This window comes from Pyrgilauda ruficollis, unplaced genomic scaffold (assembly GCF_017590135.1).
Source record: "Pyrgilauda ruficollis isolate IOZ18807 unplaced genomic scaffold, ASM1759013v1 scaffold6, whole genome shotgun sequence".
NCBI classification, from domain to species: Eukaryota; Metazoa; Chordata; class Aves; order Passeriformes; family Passeridae; genus Pyrgilauda; species Pyrgilauda ruficollis.
In genome coordinates this window covers 13,889,011-13,913,360 of record NW_024527710.1, presented here as the reverse complement: position 1 = coordinate 13,913,360, position 24,350 = coordinate 13,889,011, and the positions used below count along the sequence as shown (strand labels likewise).

At 40.8% G+C, this 24,350-nt stretch overlaps 2 protein-coding genes across 4 annotated transcripts in view; one reads left to right on the top strand and one right to left on the bottom strand.

Moving 5' to 3' along the window:
• Positions 1-18,872, top strand: part of TUT4 (terminal uridylyl transferase 4) — a 44,413-nt gene extending 25,541 nt beyond the window's left edge. For 2 of the 3 annotated variants that reach the window (XM_041483014.1, XM_041483015.1), the window contains exons 15-30: positions 557-643; positions 2,038-2,141; positions 2,506-2,563; positions 2,658-2,761; positions 3,142-3,231; positions 5,117-5,230; positions 6,359-6,436; positions 6,834-7,011; positions 7,377-7,424; positions 7,512-7,594; positions 9,002-9,117; positions 10,742-10,902; positions 11,896-11,993; positions 14,445-14,970; positions 17,131-17,304; positions 18,329-18,872. In XM_041483014.1, the coding sequence (XP_041338948.1) occupies positions 557-643; positions 2,038-2,141; positions 2,506-2,563; positions 2,658-2,761; positions 3,142-3,231; positions 5,117-5,230; positions 6,359-6,436; positions 6,834-7,011; positions 7,377-7,424; positions 7,512-7,594; positions 9,002-9,117; positions 10,742-10,902; positions 11,896-11,993; positions 14,445-14,970; positions 17,131-17,304; positions 18,329-18,420 (2,111 nt within the window). In that variant the 3' untranslated portion in view covers positions 18,421-18,872. The remainder of the gene's footprint in view (positions 1-556; positions 644-2,037; positions 2,142-2,505; positions 2,564-2,657; positions 2,762-3,141; positions 3,232-5,116; positions 5,231-6,358; positions 6,437-6,833; positions 7,012-7,376; positions 7,425-7,511; positions 7,595-9,001; positions 9,118-10,741; positions 10,903-11,895; positions 11,994-14,444; positions 14,971-17,130; positions 17,305-18,328) is intronic. The other variant, XM_041483016.1, reaches the window with a different exon arrangement.
• Positions 18,873-19,890: 1,018 nt separating this feature from the next.
• PRPF38A (pre-mRNA processing factor 38A) lies at positions 19,891-23,642 on the bottom strand. Its single transcript, XM_041483547.1, has 10 exons — positions 23,425-23,642; positions 23,189-23,348; positions 22,534-22,655; positions 22,304-22,389; positions 22,047-22,157; positions 21,386-21,498; positions 20,862-20,888; positions 20,688-20,785; positions 20,296-20,344; positions 19,891-20,209 (listed from the first exon to the last, which is right to left on the bottom strand). The coding sequence occupies exons 1-10, from the start codon at positions 23,552-23,554 to the stop codon at positions 20,167-20,169; spliced, it is 939 nt and encodes a 312-aa protein (XP_041339481.1). The 5' UTR covers positions 23,555-23,642; the 3' UTR covers positions 19,891-20,166.
• Positions 23,643-24,350: the final 708 nt, after the last annotated feature.

Here is a 24,350-nt window from a genome sequence, read left to right as displayed (position 1 = left end):
AAGTTCAAAAAGTATTTGTACTCCACTATATTCTGTGATCTGTAACCTGGAAGAATTATAAACTCTAGAGTTAAATTACTTATTTACAACTATTCACAATTCAGTAGGAAGAAGCTCTTCCAGGTGCCCTAGGCTACAAATGGATCAGTATTTTAATTTTCAGATAATCCATGGCTGAGATAACTTATAACAGATTTGAGAAGCTGATCTTATATGGGATTTTTCACCAGGTTTGTAAAAAGCTACTGGTGTTCCCAGGAATCAGGCTCTGGGCAGAACTAATTTTTGTGCTTATCAAATTCTATGGCATCTTTTGAGGGTGCTGTCATGAGTTAACCTTGGCTGGATGCCAGGTGCCCACCAGGACGCTTTGTGGTTGAAAAATTGGATGTCTTGAAATAAAATCTGGAAGACTCTAATGATATAAAAAGAAAACCACAGATTTAAGCAAAGCAAGCACAAGAAGAAAACCCCATCCAATCTTTTAATTAGCTGAAAAAGGTTCTTGAGGTGCTGAATGTCATGTCTGACTGTGTTTTAATTTGTTTTTACTTAGATGAATTATCCCCTCCTTTATCTGAGCAACAAAACAGAGAACAAATACTGGCAAGTTTGGAGAGATTTATTAGAAAAGAATATAATGGTATGTAACCTTAGGTAGTGATTCTTGAGAATGCTTTCTTTAGTCATGTTGTCCACAACACAAAGACGTGGTTTGTCTCATTTTATTTTCCTTGCTTGAAGCAGGGGCATCTCTTTTCCTTCCATTTGTAAAGCTGTCTTACAGACTTCAACATTGAACATCCCTTCATGCTATTCCATGGAAATGTCCCTGGAGTGGAGGAAGAGCTGCCAGAGTAGTAATGCAAGCACAGGACTGCTCCAGTCAGGCCAAGAAGAAAATTTGGTTGGGTTTAGTGTTAGCTTTGGTCGTGGGCCAAGGACTTCTGTTGCCTAGTCACCAGTGCTTGAGTATCTGAGAAATCATGATGAGTTTATCTTCACATGCCTTACATAAAACAAGCAGAAGTGTCTTACTACAGGAATGGAAGTCAAGGCACAGAGATGCCAAGTGATTTTTGTATAGGAGGTGCAAAACAGTGCTAGGGCCAGGTACCAAACCCAGGTCTCCTGAATTCCAGTCCATGGAAGGCCATTCTGCTGTAGCTGACCTGTGATCAAGGAATTGGGAATTCTGTCCACTGGCTGTGCCTCCACTTACTGGCAGCAGCTGAGGATTGAGACCTGTTACAAAGCCTTGAAAGACTTAAGGTTTCCAATTCTGTTAAAGTTTAGGAAAAAAAAAGCTGTGAATAGGTGTTAGATCTATTTTCTTAGCGTTCATTTCAGTTGAACAGATCAATATATTCTTTGCAGTTGGGAAAGAATTTGTTTTAACAACATGATTTTGCCATCCAAGAATGAAAATACTTAGTAATATCGTGTTTCAAACAAAAATGTAAACAAAGCAATTGGGAAAGAATGTTCCATAAAGTATTGTAATCTTACTGCTTGTGTCTTCTTGAAGATCATGTTATAATTACAAAAACTCATTGACCAAATTTACCTCGTCATAGGAGAAATATGCAACCTAAATAAACTCTGAATGGAACCAGAAGTATTACTTTGGCTACCCTAGGAGTAGCTCTGTCTTATCTGTGGGGTAAAGCTGTACTGGTGACTGGGTTTGCACATTATTTTGATTTATTAAAAGCAGGAAAATGCAGTTGCATACCACAAAACATTGCACCACGTTTAGAGATGCCATTTAATGATTGTAGTAACTGTAATGTACTTCAGTCATAAAAAAATACATAAAATAAGTTTTTATCCTGCCTTGCTTTCTGTAAATAATTTCTGAAGTGTTGTGCTTCCTCCTTTATCAAAGCTGCGGTCTTTGAAGTGACAGTGTAAGCTCTCTCTTTAAGCTCATTTTTTTGGGCACCTGCACATTGCAGTTAAGCAATATTTCATACTAAGCACTTACCATTCAATTGTAAAAGAAATTACCTTTTTCTTGTCTTTTCTTTTGATCAGACAAAGCTAGGCTTTGCTTATTTGGCTCCTCAAAGAATGGATTTGGATTTCGGGACAGTGATCTAGATATCTGTATGACATTGGAAGGTCATGAAAACGCAGAGGTAAGAGTTTTGAAATGTATAAAATCTGCTATTTTATATTCAAGGATTCTTTAAGGTTTTGTAATTCAGTTAAGATTTCTGTACACAGGAAAGGTAGGATTTGCTAGTTGCACATTGGCTTGTTGCTCTTTGCACAACTGAAGCAAGAGCCAGCCTATTGTACTTTTAATGCCTTATGGACACACAGTGTACTGTAGATGTCCACACAGAGCATATGAGTTCATGTAAATTCATGTGCTGACTTAATGCTTGCTCCTTTTTGTACGTAGACTTTTCATCTGTGAAATATATGTGATAGTAAATGTGCTTGTTGGAATAGGATCCATGTTTTAACATCTGAAGCTGTGATCTTTGTTTTTCCTAGAAATTAAACTGTAAAGAAATAATAGAAGGTTTGGCAAAAGTTCTTAAGAAGCATCCAGGTAGGTGCTTTAAATTATTATTTGTTTTGCAGTTAGATTTTGTATAAATGTTGTTAATGGAAATGTTTTATGTACTAGAGTGTTGCTTCCCCAGGTTTGAGGAACATCTTGCCTATAACTACAGCCAAAGTGCCTATAGTAAAGTTTGAGCACAGGCGGAGTGGCTTGGAAGGAGACATCAGTTTGTACAATACACTGGTGAGCATCTGCTTGTGTCCTTCTGTGTTCAAAGAAAGCTTTTAATTCTTTCTATCTTACCCGAATAACCATTTGAGGGAATAATTTTGAAACCAGAATGTTTGTGTGTTTGTGTTTTTCTTCTACATTATTTAAATTTGGTGGCCCACACCCTCAGCCTGACACAGGTACCTGTGTGTGACCTGATGGCAGAGCAGGGTACAGCACAGGAAGTCTTGTTTTGGGGATACTTCTGAAAAGCCACTACATCCACCATGGCCTATGTGCCATCATGAATAGTTCATCTCATTCCAGCTTTCGCCTGACACCGTGAAATTGTACAATTTCTTACATAATTAGCTCACCCTTACACCAGTTTAATTTTTTTTCCCTTTTTCCAGGCACAGCATAACACAAGGATGCTGGCTACCTACGCAGCTATTGATCCTAGGGTGCAATATCTGGGCTACACAATGAAAGTTTTTGCAAAGGTAATATAAAAAGAAGGTACTGATTTTTACAATACACTGTTTTCTGCTGCAGCCACTGAGTTTGCCTTTTGCCAATACCAGCTGGAATGGAGACAGTAGAATGCTGTTGATAGGAAATTACTTTCTTAAGCTTACTGTGCTCCATCAGACCGTGTGTGTCAAAATCAAATCCTGTACCTTCTGCTATCTGTTGGAAGATTTCTGTGTAAGAGAAAGCTGATAAGAGAAAAACTTTCCTTTTTTTCTTCAATTTCAAACCAGCTTCAGTTATAACAAACAAAAAAACCCATCCAAGCCCCAAACAAAACTGGAAAAATTGGTAACTGTAAGATGTAAGGGCATGTGGATGTGCATGGGCTTCCCAAGTTTCCATATCTGGGACCAGCCCAGAGATTACTGCTGCTTTCTTCTGGCATGCTTGCCTTGTTTGACTTAATATAAAAGTCAGGAATAGGTAGGTATGGGGTGATGAATGAATGCCTGAGTCTCAATGTGCCTAGGACATAGACTTGACTTCAAGAATTTGGAAATGTCAGCTCTCCTGCATCTTTTGTTATGATATTCTATCAAAATTTTATCTTATACAGCCTTTGGTAATTGAAACGTGGCATTGCTTTTTATTCAAGCTGCAGTATTAAATACAGCATATCCAAAGAAAGCTTAGTAGAACTGGGGCAAATAAAAAATGGCTTATAGAGATGGTGAATCATGCTACCAGATGTTGATGTAATAAAATACCTCAAGATGAATAAAATAACTTTGTGCCAGAATGGAATGGACACATTCATTATACTGTCACTGAGACTAGCAATGATTTTTTTCTTAATGTGGTCACAGTAGTGCACAATATTGCCATGTCTCTTCTGTGTCCAGATTGTATTGATAATAATAATGAATCTTACTCTTTTTTTGGAAGCATTGCATTCTATTGTGCATTTTCTAAAAATACTACTGCAACGATGAAACATGCAAGTTGTGGGATATACACTCCTGAATGTAAATGTATGGAAGTGACTTCGTAGCTATACAAATACTCTGTTTTTAAGCAAAATGCCTCCTCCTCTGTTTGCATTGACAGAAAACCCAGGAACAGCTGTCACTGCTGCTGCTAATGTGAAAGTAATTTACGAATCCCTGTTTTTTCCAGCCCTAGGAGGTTAAAAATGTATTGTTTGATATGCCACAGGCTCAAACCACAGGATAGCTTAGAAGCAGGTGCTGTGGAAGGGTTATACTGTAATGAGATACTCAAGCATAGTAAGGTAATTCACTGATCAGAGTCACAGAAAGGCTTGGGTTGGAAGGGACCTTGAGCTCATCTGGCTCCAGCTCCCTGACTTGGTCAGGGCTGTTTGTTTTGCACTGTGTTGTGCAGGCTGCACCATGGTTTAATTAGGTATGTGTATGTTTGCTAGCAAAATGCCACACATGGCCTGCACTGCCAGTACAATGTGGAAATACTTGCTGTTAATGAATTATTTCTTTAAAAGGGGAGAGGGAACCAAAATATTAAGGAATCATAGAAGCAGCTCTTGCAGCATGAGTTAAGGAAAATTAAATTTTATGGTATTGAAACCTGGGATTTATGTTTTGAGAGTTTTGATTTGGGTTTTTTTTTCAGTTTGACACATTATAAATTTTTTTAAAATATTTTGGCTATGAAAAGCTTTTCTGTTTTTATGTTAGACAAATTATGCTATGGATTTGCCAGATGGCAGTTGACTCTTGGGTGTATTTATTTTTCAGGCTTCATAAAACAATTTTTAATTATGATGTGAATGTATTTGCTGTTACTTATGGGGTTTCTGTTTGCTCTCTGACATAGTTGTTAGTCTTGAACAGTAAAATGTATATTCAGCATTTTGTTTAAAATGTATTTTTTCAGCGCTGCGATATTGGTGATGCATCCCGTGGTAGTCTGTCTTCGTATGCCTATATTCTTATGGTTTTGTACTTTCTGCAGCAGAGAAATCCACCAGTTATTCCAGTTCTTCAGGAGGTAGGTTCAGAAAATGAGGTTATGAAAATAGATGCACTTTTTTTTTTTCTTCAAGCCAAATATGAGAAGTCTGGGATTTTCGGATCAGAGGGGATAAATGAAATATGGGGCCCTTCTAATCAGCAGGTTCTTAACTCCCTCTTGGTTTTAGTAGATAAAACTGACCAAGAAAATTAGATCAAACCTTGGAGTCTGTTGTGCCTAAGTTCTGCTATTACATTTACTTTGGGATTTTAGTCTTATGATGATATTTATATGATGAACAGGATAGAAAAAAATTGGCAGGTGGTATGGAGAGAAGGGAATTGTAATTATGAGACTGCACCAGATGCTCTTGAAATGTGAGTCCACTTCTTCAGCCAGTTATTGTCAGCAATAAATAATGCTCAACACTTTATCTGTAAGAGAATAAGTTTATTTTATTATTTGATGAGGGAAAAATAAGATAATTGATGCTTTGGTGCAACTTAAAAGAAATATTTCATATGTGCCAGGAAACTTTATTAAGAAAATAATGTTTTGCACCCCCATTGTATGGGTGGGGAGAATATAATTATTCAGCTATCTGCCTCTTCCTGGATACACTCTGGAACTTCCAAGCATGTCTGAAAATTATCCCTTTCTGCCTCTTTTGGTTTCTTTGTGCAAGAGGGAATTCGGCTTAAGCATTGCAGTTGAGACTCATAGACTTTCTTGCTGATACTTTAGTATCTGATACTTCAGTAGTGGTTGGGGGTTTTTATTTTACTGCTACCCCAAGAGTGCATTTAAATAACAGTGGAATTTCCTCTTGGCTGTGCTAAAGTCAAAATGTAATAGAAATCATATAAAGTCTCCTTAGAGAATCTGTGGGCAAGAGAGATGTTGGAACCTTGACAAGGTAATTCAGTCATGTTTTCTTAGTTGAAAAGAACAAGTAAAAATTAAACATCCAAATAATTTGAGAGGTACAGCAACAATGCAAAAAGTCTTTCAAACTTTTTACAGAATGGGAAATTCTGTCTGTGTAAGAAGTAATTGTTAAAATTAAAGTAGTTATATTTTTATATTATTTTTTACCAAAAGAACTGCAAGTATTTTATAGCGATTTTGAATTAGAGCAGTAACTGTCACTCTCTGTTCTGGCAGATATTTGATGGCAAACAGATTCCACAAAGAATGGTGGATGGATGGAATGCTTTTTTCTTTGATGACATGGAAGAATTGGTAATATTCTAATTCCAGAAGACTAACTAAAATTTAAATCTTGCTTTTCAGGAAAAGTAATAAATTTTTAACAGTGTAATATATAAAATATTGTTTCTATTAATTAATTAAACTTCCATATCCATAGTGTTGCAACTTCCCAAATGGGTTCTGTTTTGCTAAAATGAGTTTCTGCTTTTGCTTGGTTTATTTTAGGTCATTTCTAAATAAAATAAATCAGGAAAAATATTTTTTATTCTTAAAAGTAGTCCAGGCTTAGTCTTAACTGTAGTTATTTAACATTACTTTAACCAAAAGTAACCATTCATAGTAGACAAACTTGTAATTAGAAAGGTGTTTCAGGAGAGGCAGTGCTGCAGTAACTGTAGCTGAATAAATTGTCTTCAACTGCATGCAGAAGAAGCGTCTGCCTTCTCTTGGGAAGAACACTGAATCTCTTGGGGAGCTGTGGCTGGGGCTGCTGCGATTCTACACGGAGGAGTTTGACTTCAAGGAGTACGTGATCAGCATCCGGCAGAAGAAGCTGTTAACCACCTTTGAGAAGCAGTGGACGTCCAAGTGTATTGCCATTGAAGGTACTCTGCTGAACTGAGTGTCCATTCATGAGGAGTAGGAAACTCTGTTGCTTGAGAGGCTGTTCTCTTTGCACAGGATCTTTATGTGAGGAAACCACAGTCATTGTTTCAAAAAGAAACATTGTTAGCAAGTCCTGCAGCTCACAAAATTGATGAGACTCATAACTTTTACTAAATGTCAGTGAATTGTTCTTCTTACTGTTATTATGGTTGACTAACATAATTTTAAAACTCTCAGCATTGCTTTGCTATAATCTTCTCTGCAAATGCATTTAAAATGGAATTCTCTTCATTAAAATAAAAAATTCTGTTGCAGCAAATTTTTTCCAACTCTGATATTTTTTTTATCTCCCTTCTTTGTGCAGATCCTTTTGACTTGAATCATAATTTGGGTGCTGGAGTCTCTAGGAAAAGTAAGCTCTTAATGTCTTCTGACGATGAATGTTCACTGAGTTGTGTCTTTTCTGTCGTTTTCCAATAACTTTGTATTTCTCCAATAGTGACCAATTTCATAATGAAGGCATTTATCAATGGGAGAAAATTATTTGGTACCCCATTCTACCCAGCTGTTGGAAGAGAAGCTGTAAGTTCTCAGAGTTTGTAGTGTGTTTTTTTTCATTTTCTTTGTCCACTGAATTGGTGCAAATCTCTTGCATGTATTTATCCATTTGGTATGCACAATATGTGTACTTATACTTTGTCTGCATTAAATGTAAAGCTTAGTATTTAGCTCCTGGAATATAAAATTCAGAGGAGCAGTTGGATGGGTGATGGGCATTACTGGCAGGTTTGGGGAAAGTAAGCTTAATTTGTGTTTTGTTTTTTATAAAATCTCCCACTGTATGATGTATTGCAGAAAACTGTAAATCTGGCTGTAAAACTCAGAAACAGCTCTAGGAACCTTACTGGCTCTTCATGTAGCTGAAGAAAACAGATCCATCTCCAAACAGATCCATCTCCATCCAGGAGATGTTCCATTCTGTTTAGTTTTCCACTTGGTGGAGATAGTAAGGATTGCTGCTTAAACAAGGAGAAGGATGATGATTGATTTTTTTTTAACAAGTTGACCTTTAAAATTTGCATAGTGAGTCAGGGTTAGGAATGTGTTCATGCAGTATCATTTTGGAGAAAGTACTGTGGTAGAGGGTCCAGTCATTGATGTGTAGTGACAACTATTTTTTTTTTAATATGAGCAAATAAAATACTGTAGTATTGTAAAGATCAACTTAGAAAGGCATTTTCTAAAACAGTTTAGAGGACTGTTTTCCCAGTGGATTTTAACAGAACTTGAGTTTCTAAAGGATCTTTAAAGTACTTCAAATACTTCAAAAAAAGTATTTTGAAAGCTTTTAATTCCCTTCATCCTTCCCTATCTTGTCTTTTCCATTTGCTTGCTTTATATATGTTTTTTTTTTTCCTGAGTTTATACCTCTGTTTCAGTACTTTCATAATATTTGTTGCTCAGAGGCTGTAAACTGGGCCTTTGTGCTGACACACATCAGAACTGCAGCTGTCCTGAGCAAATTCCAGGGGAGGGGAGTGATACAGGTCAGTCTGCAGATGCTCCATCTGTTTCCCACCTGAGCTGTGTGCTGTGTAAAGGGATGTAATCATGTCATCTGGGAAGGGACATTGGCTGCTTTGGAAAGGACACAAGCAGTGACTCAGATACCAAAATAGATCATATGCAAAAAACTTGCTCTCTGAAGAGCCTTTGGGGAGGTGAAAGGTGGGCAGCAGGCTGGAGCCTGGGTAAGCTGTTCTGCAAATTCAGCCTCTGTCCTAAGACCAAATAGCCCTTTTTAGCCCAAACTGCTCCATATCTCTGAAAAAGCTGCCATTATCTAGGGGAAGAAAAGGACCAGGTGTAACCTCAAAAGCAGTAACATTCAGGAGGCAATAAGAGATGAAAGCTGTCAGTTTGACTTTCATTCCTTAGTCTTGTAAGTGAATGGTTTATATGTTTTATCTGTCTGATGTGTTTTGATAGGAATACTTTTTTGACTCAAAAGTGCTGACAGATGGGGAATTGGCACCCAATGACAGATGTTGTCGTGTCTGTGGAAAAATTGGTCACTACATGAAAGACTGTCCAAAGAGGAGGAGGTAAGTAACACACAAAGCTATTGTGAAATCTTTGAGATTAAATCATGAGGGATTTGGATATTTGAAAATTTAATGGAAATGAAAAATTGCTAAATTGCAGAGAAAATCAAAGCTCAATATCTGATCCTCAACTTCCCATCTTATTTTTTATTTTTTTAAAACAGTTTCTGATCACCTATTTAAATCTGAAGTGTTTATGGAAGCACACAGAGTAATATCAGCACTCTATGGTGTGTTAATATGTAGTTAAACTTACCTTAAAACTTAGATCACTAAAATATCTTCTTTGTAGTGTAAACATTCAGATGGAGAACATAATACCTGGCTGCAAATCTTATCATGTATTAAAATAGATTTCCTGCAGTGATCATGTTCAGAGGACAGTGTTGAATTTGAATTGTTCTGTAGATCTAATAACGTACATCTATGAGGCAGGTCAAAGTCCATTTAGTAAACTCTAGGATTAACTAAAATGTACATAGGTGAGGTGCATTTCTGTAACATCATATTAGTGCCATGATGTTACAGGATCACCATATCACTTGGTGATCTCGCACTTGTACATTAATTTCTCTTAGGAATTTTGGGTCCGGGACTCTTGCAAAGGGAGTCCCTGCTACATGCAGGTCAATGTTTCCAAGAGAGTTTAGTAGGAATTGACAGAAAATGTGCAGTCCTCACTTTTTACAGCTTTGGCTATTTAATGACCCACTCAGCCTAGGTTGTCTGACTCCTCCTAAAACCTGTTGAAGCCCTTAGAATGCAAATAAATCTGGGATCTGTCATCTGCTCCTTATGTTCAATTGTGTGCTCCATAATTCTTCAAAGGATTCTTGCTCTCTTCCTGCTACAAAATCTTTATTTACAGCCTTTTGTTCAGTCAACAGTATTCAAGATACATGAAAGTGCACTGGAACCCTGTGGTCACAGGTGGACTATTTCTTTCAGATGCTCTCTGTACTACAAGCAGATGGAATTCCATCACCTCTTTCCCTATATCTGCCTCAGGAAAAGTTGTGATCTGCTCTTCACACAAACTGCTACTACAGCACAGCCACACAGAATCTCTCTCAGATTGTATATACAGCTCACATAACAATATTATTATTTAACAGTCCTGCAGATACCTTGTGGAAAAAGACCTTTACTTCTTGTCTTGGTTCCTGATCACTAGTTCTCCTGCTGTTTTGGAACTGAGTGTTTGAAAGAGCCTCAGTGCTTTGTTGCACATCCCATCTGGGCTCAGACAATGACAGAGAAATGTGCCCTGTCCAGTGAGGGGCAGATTGGATGAAGGAGGTGCAGCTCACTTGTTTTGGGTATATTCTGACTCAGTGGGATTGCTGCATAGAACTGCTCCCCAGCTACCTGGCAGGCTAAGCCTGCTTAACTGCAGACATAGTTCTGCCCTGATACAGTCAGACAGCTTTTGGACAAGCCTGGGGAGCTTCTAACTTCATTAAGTGTATACAGGCTGTTAACCAGCCCAGAATCTGAAAGTGTTAGAGATATTTGTATTCTGATACAGCTGTTGGTTATGTAACCATTCCCAGCACAGCAGCTCTACAGAGATTATGTGTTTGTGTGTGGTTTTGTGATATTGCTAATAAAAATTATTGTTCAGGTTGAAGAAAAAGGAGAACGAGAAAGATGATGAAAAAGAGGTGAAAGAAGATGACAGAGAAACAAGAGAGAAAAGGTGTTTCATCTGTGGGGATGTGGGTCATGTTAGGAGAGATTGTCCTGAATTCAAACAAACCCGTCAGAGAAATAACAGTGTGCCAGGTAAGTTAGTTTATGTGTTAGGATAATTTGAAAGCTCTGAGATCCCTTTTCTCTAGGTTTCTGTAAAGACTTGGTAATTATCTTCAAAAAATAATCCTGCAGGTAATGTTTCAATCACTGAAAGCTGAAAATACAGCTTTTAGTCTGTGTTGCTTTTCTGCAAGGGGAGTAATGTCTCCTGAAGTAGAGTCTTTGTATGGGTGGTAAAAATGTACTCAGCAGTAAAATACAGTGTACTTCAGAGTATTGCATTATTTGTCTTCCACTCACAATTGGTGCATTTCAAAGTAGTATATGTAATAATAGTAACAATAGTAACAATAGTAATAATAATAATAATTGAATGCATTTCCTCTTCCAAATGTTTCTCAAATGTTAGCTAACCCTCCATCAGCTCTGAGAGGTAAGTAAATGTATTTTCAGCAAAAATCAGCACTCTTTTAGTGACACTTCAAAAAAAGCATACAGATGAATTAGGCTAAATCCAGCTTTCAAATTACTCATAGTACTTAGAGAAGATTAATTGCAAACTCATTCAAATTAGGCCCTTGGGTGCCTGTGGTAGTTGAAAAAATAGAGGAAGCATTCATAAGTGAACTTCAGAAGAACCATGCTTCTGTGTTCTGTTATCCTTTAGTCTTTTTTTTAGCTTACTTTCTTTGCCCAGAAGTTTCTGCTGTCACTATTGCTATTTAAAATGCCACTGCTTAGAGCAGTAATATGGAAACCTATATAAAGCAGAGCTCCAGCCTGATGGCAATGTGAGCCTTGTTCCTGCTAGACTTTGTTTTATTCAAAAATAGACTTTGTGTTTAGCTCCTATACCTGTTAAAGTTGTCTGCTGCCAGTAGAGGGAAAAATTTCCACTTAGAGGAGAGGTGAAAGTGATTTACCTCCCCTGTGTCACATGGGAGTTAAGGTATTGCTGACTGCCAGTTCTGCTCATTATTCCATCACCCTGTGGGTTTATTAACACTTGTGTTCCTTGATCAGGCACGCAGCTGGTCCGGAGCATGGTAAATTCCCAGCTGGTGGCTGTGGGCCAGCAGCAGGTGGAGCGACCCCTGCGCACCAGGCAGTCATCAGAATGTGTAAGTTCTGGGAGGGGGAATGCAGGGAGCAAAGCTGCAGCAAACCAGCCATGCTGGGAACAGGTTTGCGTGGTTTTTCTCAACAGATTCTGGACTTGGTAATGATAACGTTGAACTGTGCCAGTTAGTGGAGCTTTGATTTATGATGTACTGTGTCTTGGAGAGCATTTATGGTTTTACAGTATGGAAATCTCATAGTCAAGTTAGAGATGAGATACCTTGTGATTTTGAAAGGGCAGATTAAGCTAGGGTGCCTTTCAAATTCTCATTATTCTGGCAGTGTTCTGGAGTTACTAAGGAAGATGAAGCGTAGCTCATTGTTAACATGCTGGAGACTTAGGTTAGTGACAACCATGACTTTTTGTGGTTTGAGAGATCTGTCTTAAGGGACTGTCATGTACAGACACAGCTGAGTCATACTTCAATGAAAAGTCTGCCAGAGCACACTTGAAGCACAAGCAGAACAATAGGGAAATTTTTGACAGTTTTGTCCTAGAATTTTTTCGAGTCTCCATAGAGCTACATAAAATATGTTTCATCTTCTGAGTGGAGATGGGGAGCAGAGGGTATTTGTGCAAATACAACTGCTGGTATTTAATATTTTTGGAGCAGACAGTACAGCAGAAATTAATTTATTTTAAGCTCTTAGTCTGAGAAGTATGTGCCTGCTAATGAAGCTGGCAAGTAAGTAAATATAGTAATCAAGGCTGCTGATCACTAATGCTCTTTGTTCAGTTTGCTACTTTGCTAACTGATCAGCAAGCATTTATTGGAATGCTGGCTCCAGTAATGGAGATTTTATGACTTACAGTGTGCTGCTAAGGAGGGACTGATACAGCCCTAATCCAAGTGAAGGGCTGAACATGCCAGAGGAGTGTATTTTTTAGGAGCCTAATATTTCTGCCTGAGGAATTGAAGCTGGATGTGTGGGTGCACTCAGAGGCAGACACATCATGTGCTCATTCTTGTGTCACCTGGATGTCATGAACTCTCTGTGTGTTGCATGGTTGTCATTTGGCCAGGATTTCTTGGTGAATATGTTCTGTCCAGGAATTGGTGGAGAAGAATGGGAAGAGGGAATATTGGTGGAGTAAGAGGGGGAGAGTGGGAAGAAGATCAAGAGCCTGGAGTGTATTATACCTCCTGTCCTGCTGCTGGCACATGCAGTGCATGATGATGTTGGGTTAATATTTGCAGGAATGTTTGTAGCCAGTGCATGTGCTTTATTTTTATAACATTTAAAGTGTTAATCTAGTGATCACCTTTCAAATCCCAGGTTTTACCTTCTCTTCCTGGTTTGGTAGAAAGGTATAGGAAGCACTCATGCAGGCACAGTTGGAATAGCAGCAGGGAGTATTCCCAGCTTCTGGGCTTCAGCTTTTGCCCAGGCACAGACACACAGCGTGCTGCTGGAGGGGATGCTCTGGCCTGGGCAGTTCTGCAGACAACTCTGGTTATTGGAGACAAGTGACTGCCAGTTTAAATGGACAGGTGAGCAGTCAGGGATAGTGACAAGCTGGAGAGACCTTTAACTCCAGGTGCTGAACAGCAGCTGAGGCTCTTGGAGCTTGGCTGGCTGCTGTAGTCTGTGGAGAGAGGAGTCAGTCTCAGGGGGAAAATGAGATCTGAGATTGAGGTTCTCCTCTCTGGTTTAGGTACCTGTCTCATTTGAATGTCTCTGGAGGAATTTATTCCATCAGCATCTTGTCTACGTGCTTAAAACCAGACTGGGGAATCCAGATACTGGCATTAAGTATTGGCACATAAACTGAGTAACTCTTTTCCCATCCACTCCATTTCTTGAAGTGCTTCTCTGTTCAGTTGCAATTCCAAATAGATAAAATAGCCTCATGCCTGTTTCTGTTGCTGGTGAAAGGGAAAGCTTTGTAAGAGCTCTGCAAAGGCTATAATAATTGCTGTTACTGTGCCTTTAGCCATGGCCTAACACCAGGATCTGAAGGTTGAAACTGGGTTTTTGGAATTTGCGTTTCTTGTTTAACAGATTTTTTTTAAATGAAAGAAATATTAGGAGCTTACTTTGGAATTACTTAAAAAACTGCAGTAATAAGAACCACTCTATTTAGAAGTAAGGCAATTAGTTAATGAGATACTGGGCTGTACATAAGTAGGGTATGAAAGACACTGATTAAAGATCAGAAACAAGTGTGTGAGGAGTCTAATGAAGAGCTCGGGACTAGTATTCACTCAGAATGGTGTTTCTGATGGTGGGATGTGCCACATTAACAGACCAAATTATCTGTTGGTGAAAGTCAGTGTCAGCTGAACTGCACTTAGTGAAGCCAACAGGAACTTGGGTTTAGTGCTCGGGGTGTTGCTGGGGAGTGCTTTGCTGTTTTGTAAATAGTCTAACACAGTGGGTGCTTATTAAAGAAAACACCATTAAATAGCCAGTGAACTAATGAGAAATACATACTTTTTTTTTCCCTCCAGTCTGATTCGCATCAGTCATCTTACTCTCCACAACCTCAGCAATTCCCACAGAATTCCTCTCAGCCAGCCTCCATTAACCAGACTCAGCCACAATCAATATCCCAGTCTAAGCACGTTCCTCAGCCACAGCAGGGTGCACAGCCACCCCATCAGGTCCAGCTGCCTTTGTTTAACTTTCCCCAATCTCCCCCAGGTCAGTATTCCACCTTGCATAACCTGGGACTACTTCAGATGCACCATCACCACCAAATTCAGCTTCCCAACACTTCTTGGCCTATTCATGGGCCTGTTATTCACTCTGCACCGGGTAACCCTCCTCATTCTACAAATGTTCCATTTTCTGTGAGATCTGGCAGCAGCAGCACCACAAATAACCAGAGCAGTGTAAGCTTGAATGATCCCAGTATCATCTTTGCACAGCCTGCTGCCAGGCCCATGGGAATCCCCAGCACTTCTCATGAGGGACACTGGCACAATCCTGTGACTCCAAACTCACTGGTGAACAATGGCACTGTGGGGAATTCAGGTAACTCTTCTCTGTTGTATCAAACCTCTCGCACTTTGTGTACAAGTGTTCAGTGTTACAGGAACAGCTAACTCTTTCAGTTTGTTTGATAAAAATATGATGCTTAAGAAACCAAATCATGACTTTCACCTGTCTATAACATTTTCATAGGAAAAAAAATAAGAATTGGTCACCATAACTTTTAGGTATTGGTCCTGTCTGCCATTAATGGCTGTGCAACAATGAGAAATCCTGCATTCAACTGAGAAACCTGCTCATCATTGTTTGAATCACGCACATTTCTGTGAATGTGCTGACAAATAATGGATTCCTTAGGCAATCATGGAAACATTAAGGTTGAGAAAGACCTCTTAAGATCAACACATCGTTACATCATTTATTAGACAAATGCTGAGGTTACAGCCATGAACTTAGAGATTGGCACAATTACAGTTGTGCAAGTTGAATATTGTCTCCTCACCTTTAGTGCAATATAGTATGATCTTACCTATTCTGTTTTTTCCTGTGGTTTGTTCTGCCATGTTTAACTTCCATAATCTTGATGTTGATTCCTGACATTACATTCTCCTGTGACAAGTGGGCAACAGCCTCTTGCCTCATAGCAAAGCCAAGTACATTGGTGTGTTTGAGGCTGAGAAAAAGCAGTATATAATGATTAAAGCCCATTCAGTTTTCTTTGCAGCATGAACTGTGGCAGCCCCTAAAATTTAACTATTAACCTTTACCTCATTAATCATGGTGGTGGTCTTCTGATTTATTCTGAGTGTGTAAGTCCTCCTATGTTTAAAAAAATAAATGCATAATATAATGTACTGGTGCAGTTTTTCATCCTAAGATGAAAATTCTGAATCTCCTGCCTAGCTTTTCTCTGTACTAATGATGTGATTGTCAGTAACAGTAGATTTTCAGCTGAGTCTACTGTTTTGGATGAGGAATAATTCACCAGTGGGCTTCAAACATATGTTAAGATGCTGGAGATACATGATTTTCTATTTAAAGCTTTGTGGGGAATATATTCTGAAGGATACAGGAACTTCTACCCATGTGTTTTCTGTCTCCAGTGTGCTCTGTCCCTCCCTCTCCTTTTTGGATCTTCTCATCTGTCCCCTTCTCCAGCTTTGTCTTTCCCTGAAGCAGCTCCTTCCAATCCACATGTCCTTACTAAGTAGCTGCCTTCTTTCAGACAAGCTCCATAAATTCTAATTCCTTCTCCGTGTGCTGTCAGTCACAGTATTTTTTTCCCATCCCTCATCTTCCGTCAATTCCCAACCTCATCACACTCCTTTTCCTAGTTCCCAGTCATAGTAATTTTCTTCTTTGAAATGGAATCAGTTTTATTTCCTTTTTGGCTTAGATGCCATTAAAGTGAATGCACAGTAGAGATGAGCTGTCTCTTGTCTGTTTGAAGCATGGGACAATTTGACAACAGTAAGTTTGAGGAAACTTTGTCCTGGCTCACATAACCTTGACTTGAAAGGAGCTACTTTAATTTTCTTTTCAGTAGACAGTTGATCAGAAGTAGGATCACTAGAAGTATCAAGACATACAACTCTTTTTCATGCATACTCCAGAGCTGTGCCTCATGTTGTGGGTCCTGCCTCCTTGGATGCTTGATTTCTCATCCTTAATGTTGCAAATAGAGTAGCTTTACAATTTATACATTTATTTCCAAAGTTTATATTTTTCTCTCTAAAAATATTTTTTAAGTCAGTCCAGTGATCTAGATAGCAAGTTTCTTAAGCATGTAAGTATTAGTGGAATTTCAGTGTACATCTGAGAGTTACTTCTTGCAGTAGGATAATAGCTTTCATGTCACAGTCTGTCAGTAGTAGTGGATATTTATGTGGGATCAGACAGTAGTTCTGAACAGTGTACAGAATGTTTTTTTCGTCGTGAGAAAATCATAAAAATAGTGAAGTCATAGCTCTTGATTTTAATGTTGATTCACCCTCTCTCTTCCCAATAATTATATTATAGTGAATAATGAAGTAATTTAGGTGGTAATTTTTACTGATGTATATTAAAAAAAAAAAAGTAGCACATCAGACTGATCACATTAAGTCCCCTGCAAACTGTTATTTAAGATGTAAATTGTATTTGTGACTTACTGTTTAATTATTTCAACTTGCAATGTGCTTTTCCCTTTCAATTGAAAAATAGATCAGGGTTTCCAAGGACAGTTTGGTAAAATGAACCCTCCTTCTGTCCCTTGGGACCATGGGACCCCTACCCATTTTCCTCTCCTCCGAGGAGCGTGGCCTTACAATATGCCTCAGAACTACATGCAGCAGGGAAATGCCAGCTACCCACCGAACAAACCTTTCTACCCTCAAGGTACTAGAACCAGTATGTGAATCAACAGCTCATGCACCATGTCTCTGTACTGTCTCAAAGGCTTTAAAAGCCAAGCAATCATGTGTCACTCGTAGGCTCCCTGGAATCATAACGAATCCCAGAGTCAAATCAGCACTTCAGCTTCCTCTGTGGGTGAATGGAAATCTTTGTGGGAGGGAAGGGTTAAAATAAAATTCTGAAATCTGAGCCAGCGTGCAGCCTGTTGCACTTCCAGCCTCTTTTTCTTCGCTGCTGCTGGCTCACCTACAGCTGCCTCTGCTTCAGTAGAGGTTAAGGTGATTGGCCCATGAGTGTGTTCAGACTATGAAGAAATTATTGTTGTAATTCATTTTATTTGGCTTTTGTACCTTGCTTTGTGGAATGACTTACATGGATAAAAAACAGCAAGGTCATAGAATAATTGAGGTTGGAAGGAGCTTCAGGAGGTTTTGTCCAGCCCATCCACAGTCAGAGCAGCACTGACTGCAAAGTTAGGTCAGGTTCAGTTCATCAGGGAACTGGAAAGGACTGACTTGATTTCAGCTCTGATGTTTATGAAAGGTGAGGGTGTTCAGCATCTGGCAGGATGGGGAAAGGCTGTAGGAAAAAGACCTCCACTACCAGAGAAACAGTGCTCAAATTTGACTTGGAGGATATGCAGCTTCCATGCTGCGGGGGGTCACCTGCTGTAAAATAAGAGATATGGCCACCAAATCCTTTTTCAAAATCTAATCTATTGGCTCTAGCAGGGTTTCCAAGTGAAAACTGAATTTACTTAAAATTCTGAAATTACTTTTGTTAAATAACTGAAGTAATGCAACAAAATTTGTTTGTGATTGTTAGGGAATTTTGGAGATAGGATTAAAGTAATTCTACATTGTCCCATTAAATGAGTTAGCTGTAGAGATAGCATTTGTGTCAGTCTAGTAAATGGTTTTATTTCTAAGTTATTAGTACACTGAATATAGCCAAGCACTGTTAAATATGTGATTTGCTGAAGTAATTGTAATCCATTTTCTTTTAGCTGGTCCACTGATGCAGAGTAACCAGCGGTTCTCACTTCTGTCTCAAGGACACCCACACTTGAATCTGAATTACATTCAACAGAAAAAGTGAAATTGGATGGGATTGTGGGTGGGTGGGGGGAGGGGAGGAAGAAATTCAGGTTCTGATTTAAAATCTTAATGCAACATGTTTAGATACAAGATTATTTAAGACTGTTTTTAAACTGTATCATTTGTACATAGATATGAACTATAGTTTTTACTAGTATCACAAAACTGAGTGATACAAATTTCATCTATTTTATTACCCTATTTTTAAGGGGAATTGTGTTTTGTTTTATCTTGATAAACTGTAAAGAGAGAGAATTTTTAAAATTAAGTTCTTTATTTTCTATTAGCTGTATTCATACTTTGGTTGCTTCAGACTTTATATATATTGTTCTAAAAAAAAATAAAATTAGAAGGGGATTTCATGTGTTTAAAAATTTGTCACTTCTATTCTTTACAGAACTATGTAGTGCCAAAAAACTTTTTAAAAAGAAAAATAAAACTGCAAAAAAAGGATGTAAGATTTTTTCCTCTTCTCTATTTGTATGCATGCTCACTCTAACGGGAACAATAGAAATGGCTTTAATGTGGAAATCTTGGAAATATGAGCAGTTTTAACAAGTGCTACAAGCACCAAACCTGCTTTTCTCCATGATGGTGTTGTTGCATATGTTCAGAGCCCATGTGTGTGTTATCCTTGAAGGAAGAGCACACCTGCTTTTCTGTTTATCGGCTTTGCAAAATCATATGCAAATATTGTGGAAAAATTAGGCTGTACTGGGAAGCAGTTTTAAAGAGGGCTTTCCATAAATTCCCTATGCACACTTACTTGTGTTGTCAGCACTCCCCAGGGCAATATGAGAATCCTGAAGCCCTAACTGCAGAGTTCAGGGATAAACCTGCCTGTCCCTGCTCTTGAAGAAGGGCCATGAATAAAGACGTGGTACACAAGGGCTTAACACAACTGATTTCAAATATAGTAGGAAGAGAATTATATCTTCAGTAAGAGCTTAATTATTCTAAATTTTGAAAACTAACTTGACTCAGAGAAGGTAGAGCTGAACATCATCATGGTGTCAAATTCTGTTCCCAGTCACAGGGAGGCCACAAACTGTGCTCAAAGTAGTGGTGTACTGTCTTTAAATATATTGCACTTCTTACTCCAGAAGAATTAAGCAATGCTTTGTACTGTTTTAACCTTCTGAACTCTCTGATGGCATCACCAGAAGCAGCAGATTACACTGAAGGATAATTTTTACAAAGCACCCAATGACAGCCACGTGTTGGAGAGCACTGTCAAGTGAGCTTTTAATAAACACACTGGGTTGTGACAGCCTTACTTCCTCTCCTGTACTGGAGCTCTGAGAGGCCAGGGCTGGGAGCCCTGCAGTGTTTGTGACTGAATAGTCTTCCTTTGGCACCTGACTGCAGGGTCAGTTTAACAAAACAAGGCCCTAATTTGAGAATGAAGCCAGCTTCAACCAGGGGACATCTCAACAGATTATTATGAAGGAAACAGCCAGGAGCCTTTGAAGACAAACCTTCCTTTTTTTATTGCTCTTCATTAAGTTTTTACAGGCTTCAACAAATAAAAAACAACCCTCAAATTCTATCACAAGGATGAGTAACTAACTACATAAAAAGTATCCTTAGCTTACCTTTAATAAAAAAATTCAAGAGAACAAAATGAGCATGATGAAACAAAAGGACTGCTAAAGCAGCCAGTAGAGAGCCAGCTGTCCTGTGGAGCAAACAGGACAGCATTAGACTGCAGCTCAAGGTCCTTGAACAGCGGGCTGGGTTTTGTTTGTTACTCATTCCCTCGCCGACTTTTTTTGTGACTTTTCTTAGATCTGAAACAGAAAAAACAAAAAGTCAACGCTGTAATACCTATCCTTTAATTCCCAAAGTGCCCTTCAGAAATCAGCTAAGCCTTTACCTTTCAGGTGATTTGGAATGACTTCTGTGTCTGTGACTACGGTGATGCCCTGTGGGATAAAAAGGCAGTAGTAATTTCCATTGCCACTGGAATTCTTTGTGGTTTTGCTAATGCAATCTGCTTCTAGTGACCAAGTGTGCTAGACATTGCCGGAACAGCCCTAGCTTTAACCAGGCAGTCACATTAAACTCCTGGCAAGTATCTGAAAACTTACTCAAGACAATTTTGCAGCCATTAAAGGAGTTCCCCAGCTCTGCCTTCATGTGAGCAGCAGTTTTATCACCCAGATTTAACCCCTGTGCTACCATCTTAATATGGTGACAGATTTTTCTTGCAGTGGATGTGCTGCTGATGAAGACTCGCCAGAATTATTCTGCAAGTGGCAGAAGTACCTGGAGATTTAGATCTCGATCTGTGGCGCCTCTCCCGGGATCTGCTCCGGTGCCGTCTCGGGCTCTTGCTGCGATGCCGCTCCCGGCGCGGGGATGGGCTGAGGAAAGGCAGCTTCTAAGAGAGCTGTACCACAAATGCACAGTGCTCACTTAAATAACAGAATTAAAGAGTACCTTCTTCTCTTTGGAGAGCGGCTGCGCCTGCAATTGGGGGAGAAAAGCAAAAAATCACTAAATATCATTAGCAGAACAGCTGTTTCATTTCCCCCATCCTTCAGCAACAACACCAGGGCTTTTACTTCCCATGAGTGTTTTTGGACTGCTACACATGGACCTGCTTAGACTGGACATGCAGTGAGCAAGAGTTTAGTGATGAATTTTTCCTGGTTTGATATCAGTAAGAGCAATTAATAGGATTTTCTCTGCAGCCTCTGGCTTAACATGAAAACAAAGCTCTTGGTTCTCCTTAACATCTTCATTGTATTGTCAAATTTAGCTGAAGTTGGCCAGCAAGTTCAAGAGTTAGAGAATGACTGGAGAAACAGGCAGAGGGGTTGACAGTGGCTGTGCACTGCTACTCTTCACTGCAGGAAGTGCTAAAGGAACTGGGAGGTGTCAGAGTTCTGGATGAACTGCCACCTTCACTGCTGTGCTCCAGTACAACAGGTAAAAGTACTGGTAAGGAAGAGTCCCCTCACCTCCTTGGGGACCGGCTCCGGCTGCGCCGGTACCGCACCACCGGAGACCTGCGGGGCTTGTCCAGGTCCCTGTAGCCCCTTCTGCGGTGGTCAGGAGATGGGATCCGTTCCAGCTGTAAACAAGGTGGGGAAGATCTGTAAGTTCTGTTTCAGCAAGGTTTTCTGCTATCAATAAAGATTTCTGAACAATGGATATTGCAAAATTCAGGCAGCCAAGCTTCCCCGTTCCCAAGTATTTCTTATTCAGGAGTGAGTGGTGCTGCCCAAAATTGCCAACTGGAAACCAAGCAACCACTTCTCATAGTGTTGGTTCTGAAGAAGTACAGCAGCACTGATTGATGGTCACAGGTCCTTCCATCATGACCTTCAGTTCTCTCCATTACATATGCATATAAGTCAATTGTTCTACATAAGCTTAACACAGAGCAGATACAGATTTGTGGAATTCAAGAGACAGGAAAACATGGCAAACCTGAGAGTTGCTTCAGGGTCCAAGTCCTCACAAGCTGCTTATATGAAAATACATTATGAGGGGAGGTAAGAGTTGCCAGCAGCCTCCTGGTGCCTCCCCTCAAATATTTGTCATAGACTGTGAAGTGTCCTAAAGGGGTTCAGCTTCAACTACTCCTTTCCAAAACAGCTCATCAAATAGTTCACCAACCTTTTCATCTTCTTCTTCCTCCTCCTCACTAGATTCTACATCATCCATGTCTTCTTCCAGAGCACTAACACGAGGCTCAAGTTGCTCAGCTTCTTCCAGAACATACCGTTTCTAGAAGAAATTGCAACTTTATTCAACATAACCCAATAAGAACAAACACCTAAGGAGACAACCACAGCTCACACAACAAGCCAGCAGCCAATCCAGCTACTGGACTTGGTGCAGTCAGGAATTCCATAACCATCTACATTTCCAACCTGCAGTCGAGGCAGGATGATATCACAAACACGTTCCTCATGGAGTAGCTCATCAATAAATTCATCCACGTGCATCAGCTCAAATTCTGGGGGTGAAAAATAGCATTCAAAAGACTAAAATTAACACTGGAGACTAAAGTAAAGATGAAAACACTTCAGACAACTTATGTCAACAGGTTATGCCCCAATTTTAAAGATTTATATTGCTAAATAGACATAAGAGTGTTTACCCCCATTTCTGTTCTGACTTTTAATTTTCCGATAGTCGTTGTAGAGCGGCTCCAGGTACTTGTAGCAGTCAATGGCAGTGCCTGTCAGTCTCATGTACAGTGCTCCAAGCATTCGGACATACCTGGAAAGGAAACCTTTCCATGGATCTCAGCTTCCTGCACACTTAGCAGTTTGGATAAAAAAAGAGTTTTTTCCCCCAAGTTTCTGAGGAAAATCAGTACATGGGCCAGAATACAGAATACACAACCATTCAGATTTGCTCCATCACTTCCTTAATACTATCAAAAACATAATACACGTTATATACATAATATCTGTAAGGGGGCATTATCACTAACAAAGATGGAAAAAATACTGATGAAAAAGTAGATTAACATGAATGCCTTAACGCAGCTCATTCCAAATACTTCAGGGCAGAGGTTTATTATCACAGAGAGCACATGCCACAAAGATGAGCCCTTCCAACAGGCCAGGTGACAAGGGGAGCAGTCTTAAAAGCAAGAAGAAAAGCTTGGTTTTGAGCAAGCCCAGTTTGTCAGGGCACACTGAAAGCCAAACCCTGCACTGAGGTTTCCCTGGCTGTTGTGGGCACTTTCCCTCGGTACAACAACCTCAACAAGAGGGAAAAAAAAAAAAAATCACACTACAACTTACTTGAAATCTTCGTTTTTTATGAACTCCACGATGATGTCCTTCTCGGGCTGGATCTGCAGCATCTTCAGCGTCAGGCACAAGAAGGGCGTGGGTTTAATGTTCCCTCCATAGACGCCCCCCACGTACTTCAGCTCCATGGCCTTGTCCACCACCAGCTCGGCTGCGAGAGGGACGGGCCGGGCCGTCAGCGCGGGCTCCCCCCGGCCCGGCCCGGCCCGGCCTCCCGCCCGCCATACCCGTGAGGCCGAAGCATTCCTCCTTCCAGTACTTGGACTCGTAGATGCGCGTGCGGATGATCTTCTCCACCAGGTACTGCGGGTTGGTGCCGTGGATGCTGTGCGCGTCCTTCACCGTGCGGTTGGCCATGGCGGCCGCCGGGCAGCGCCGCTCGCCGCTCCGAGCTCACCCCGCCGGGCCGGGCCCCGCTCCCGTGAGGGCCCCGCTCCCGTGAGGGCCGCGCCGCCTTCCGCTTCCGCCTGCGGGGCGGAGCCGCCACCACCGCGCCTCCTCCGCGGGGCCCGGCACGAACATGGCGGGGCCGCGCCTCCGCCCGCCCCCTGCGCGCGCGCCGCCGGGGGCGGGGCTCCGCTCGCGCTTTGGCGCGAAGTTCCATCGCGGCGCTGAGGGGACGCGGTGAGCGGGGGCCTGAGGGGGGCTCGGGGCACAAAGCGCTCCGGCTGCGGGAGGTGACCGCGCGCTGGGACGAGATGCCCGGGGAGCCTGGGCACTCGCCCTCGCTAGAGATATCCCAGAATGGTCCGGACGCGATCCTGGGCAGTGTCCTCTGGGACGACCCTGCTGGAGCGGGGAGATGGGACCGAAGGGACCGCTGTGGTCTGTTCCAGCCTCACTGGCTGTGTGAGGGGATCGGGCCGGTCGGGGGCTGTGTGAGGGCTGAGTGAGGGGCTGTGAGGGGTCGGTGGCTCGGTGCTGCCGCCGGAGCCCCTCGGTGTCCCGCGGCGTGTCCCGCCCGGCCCCTCAGCCGCCATGTGCCGCCGGGCTGGGGCGGTGAACGGCACTGGGGGCTGTGTGTGGCTTTTCCCCGACTTTCCAGACTTAGGAAATTCTTACTTAGGAGGAAAAAAAAAAAAAAGTAATTAGAAATCAAAACGAAACCAGAATTGAGCGAAAGCGAATCGCGAATCGGTGACGGTCTCGGGCA

Coding starts and splice junctions, on each gene's coding strand:
- PRPF38A (XM_041483547.1), bottom strand. CDS start 23,554: ATGGCCAACCGCACGGTGAAGGACGCGCACAGCATCCACGGCACCAAC. Junction 22,656..23,188: donor ATAAAAAACGAAGATTTCAA/GTAAGTTGTAGT, acceptor TTTCCTTTCCAG/GTATGTCCGAATGCTTGGAG. Junction 20,210..20,295: donor CATTCCAAATCACCTGAAAG/GTAAAGGCTTAG, acceptor TTTCTGTTTCAG/ATCTAAGAAAAGTCACAAAA.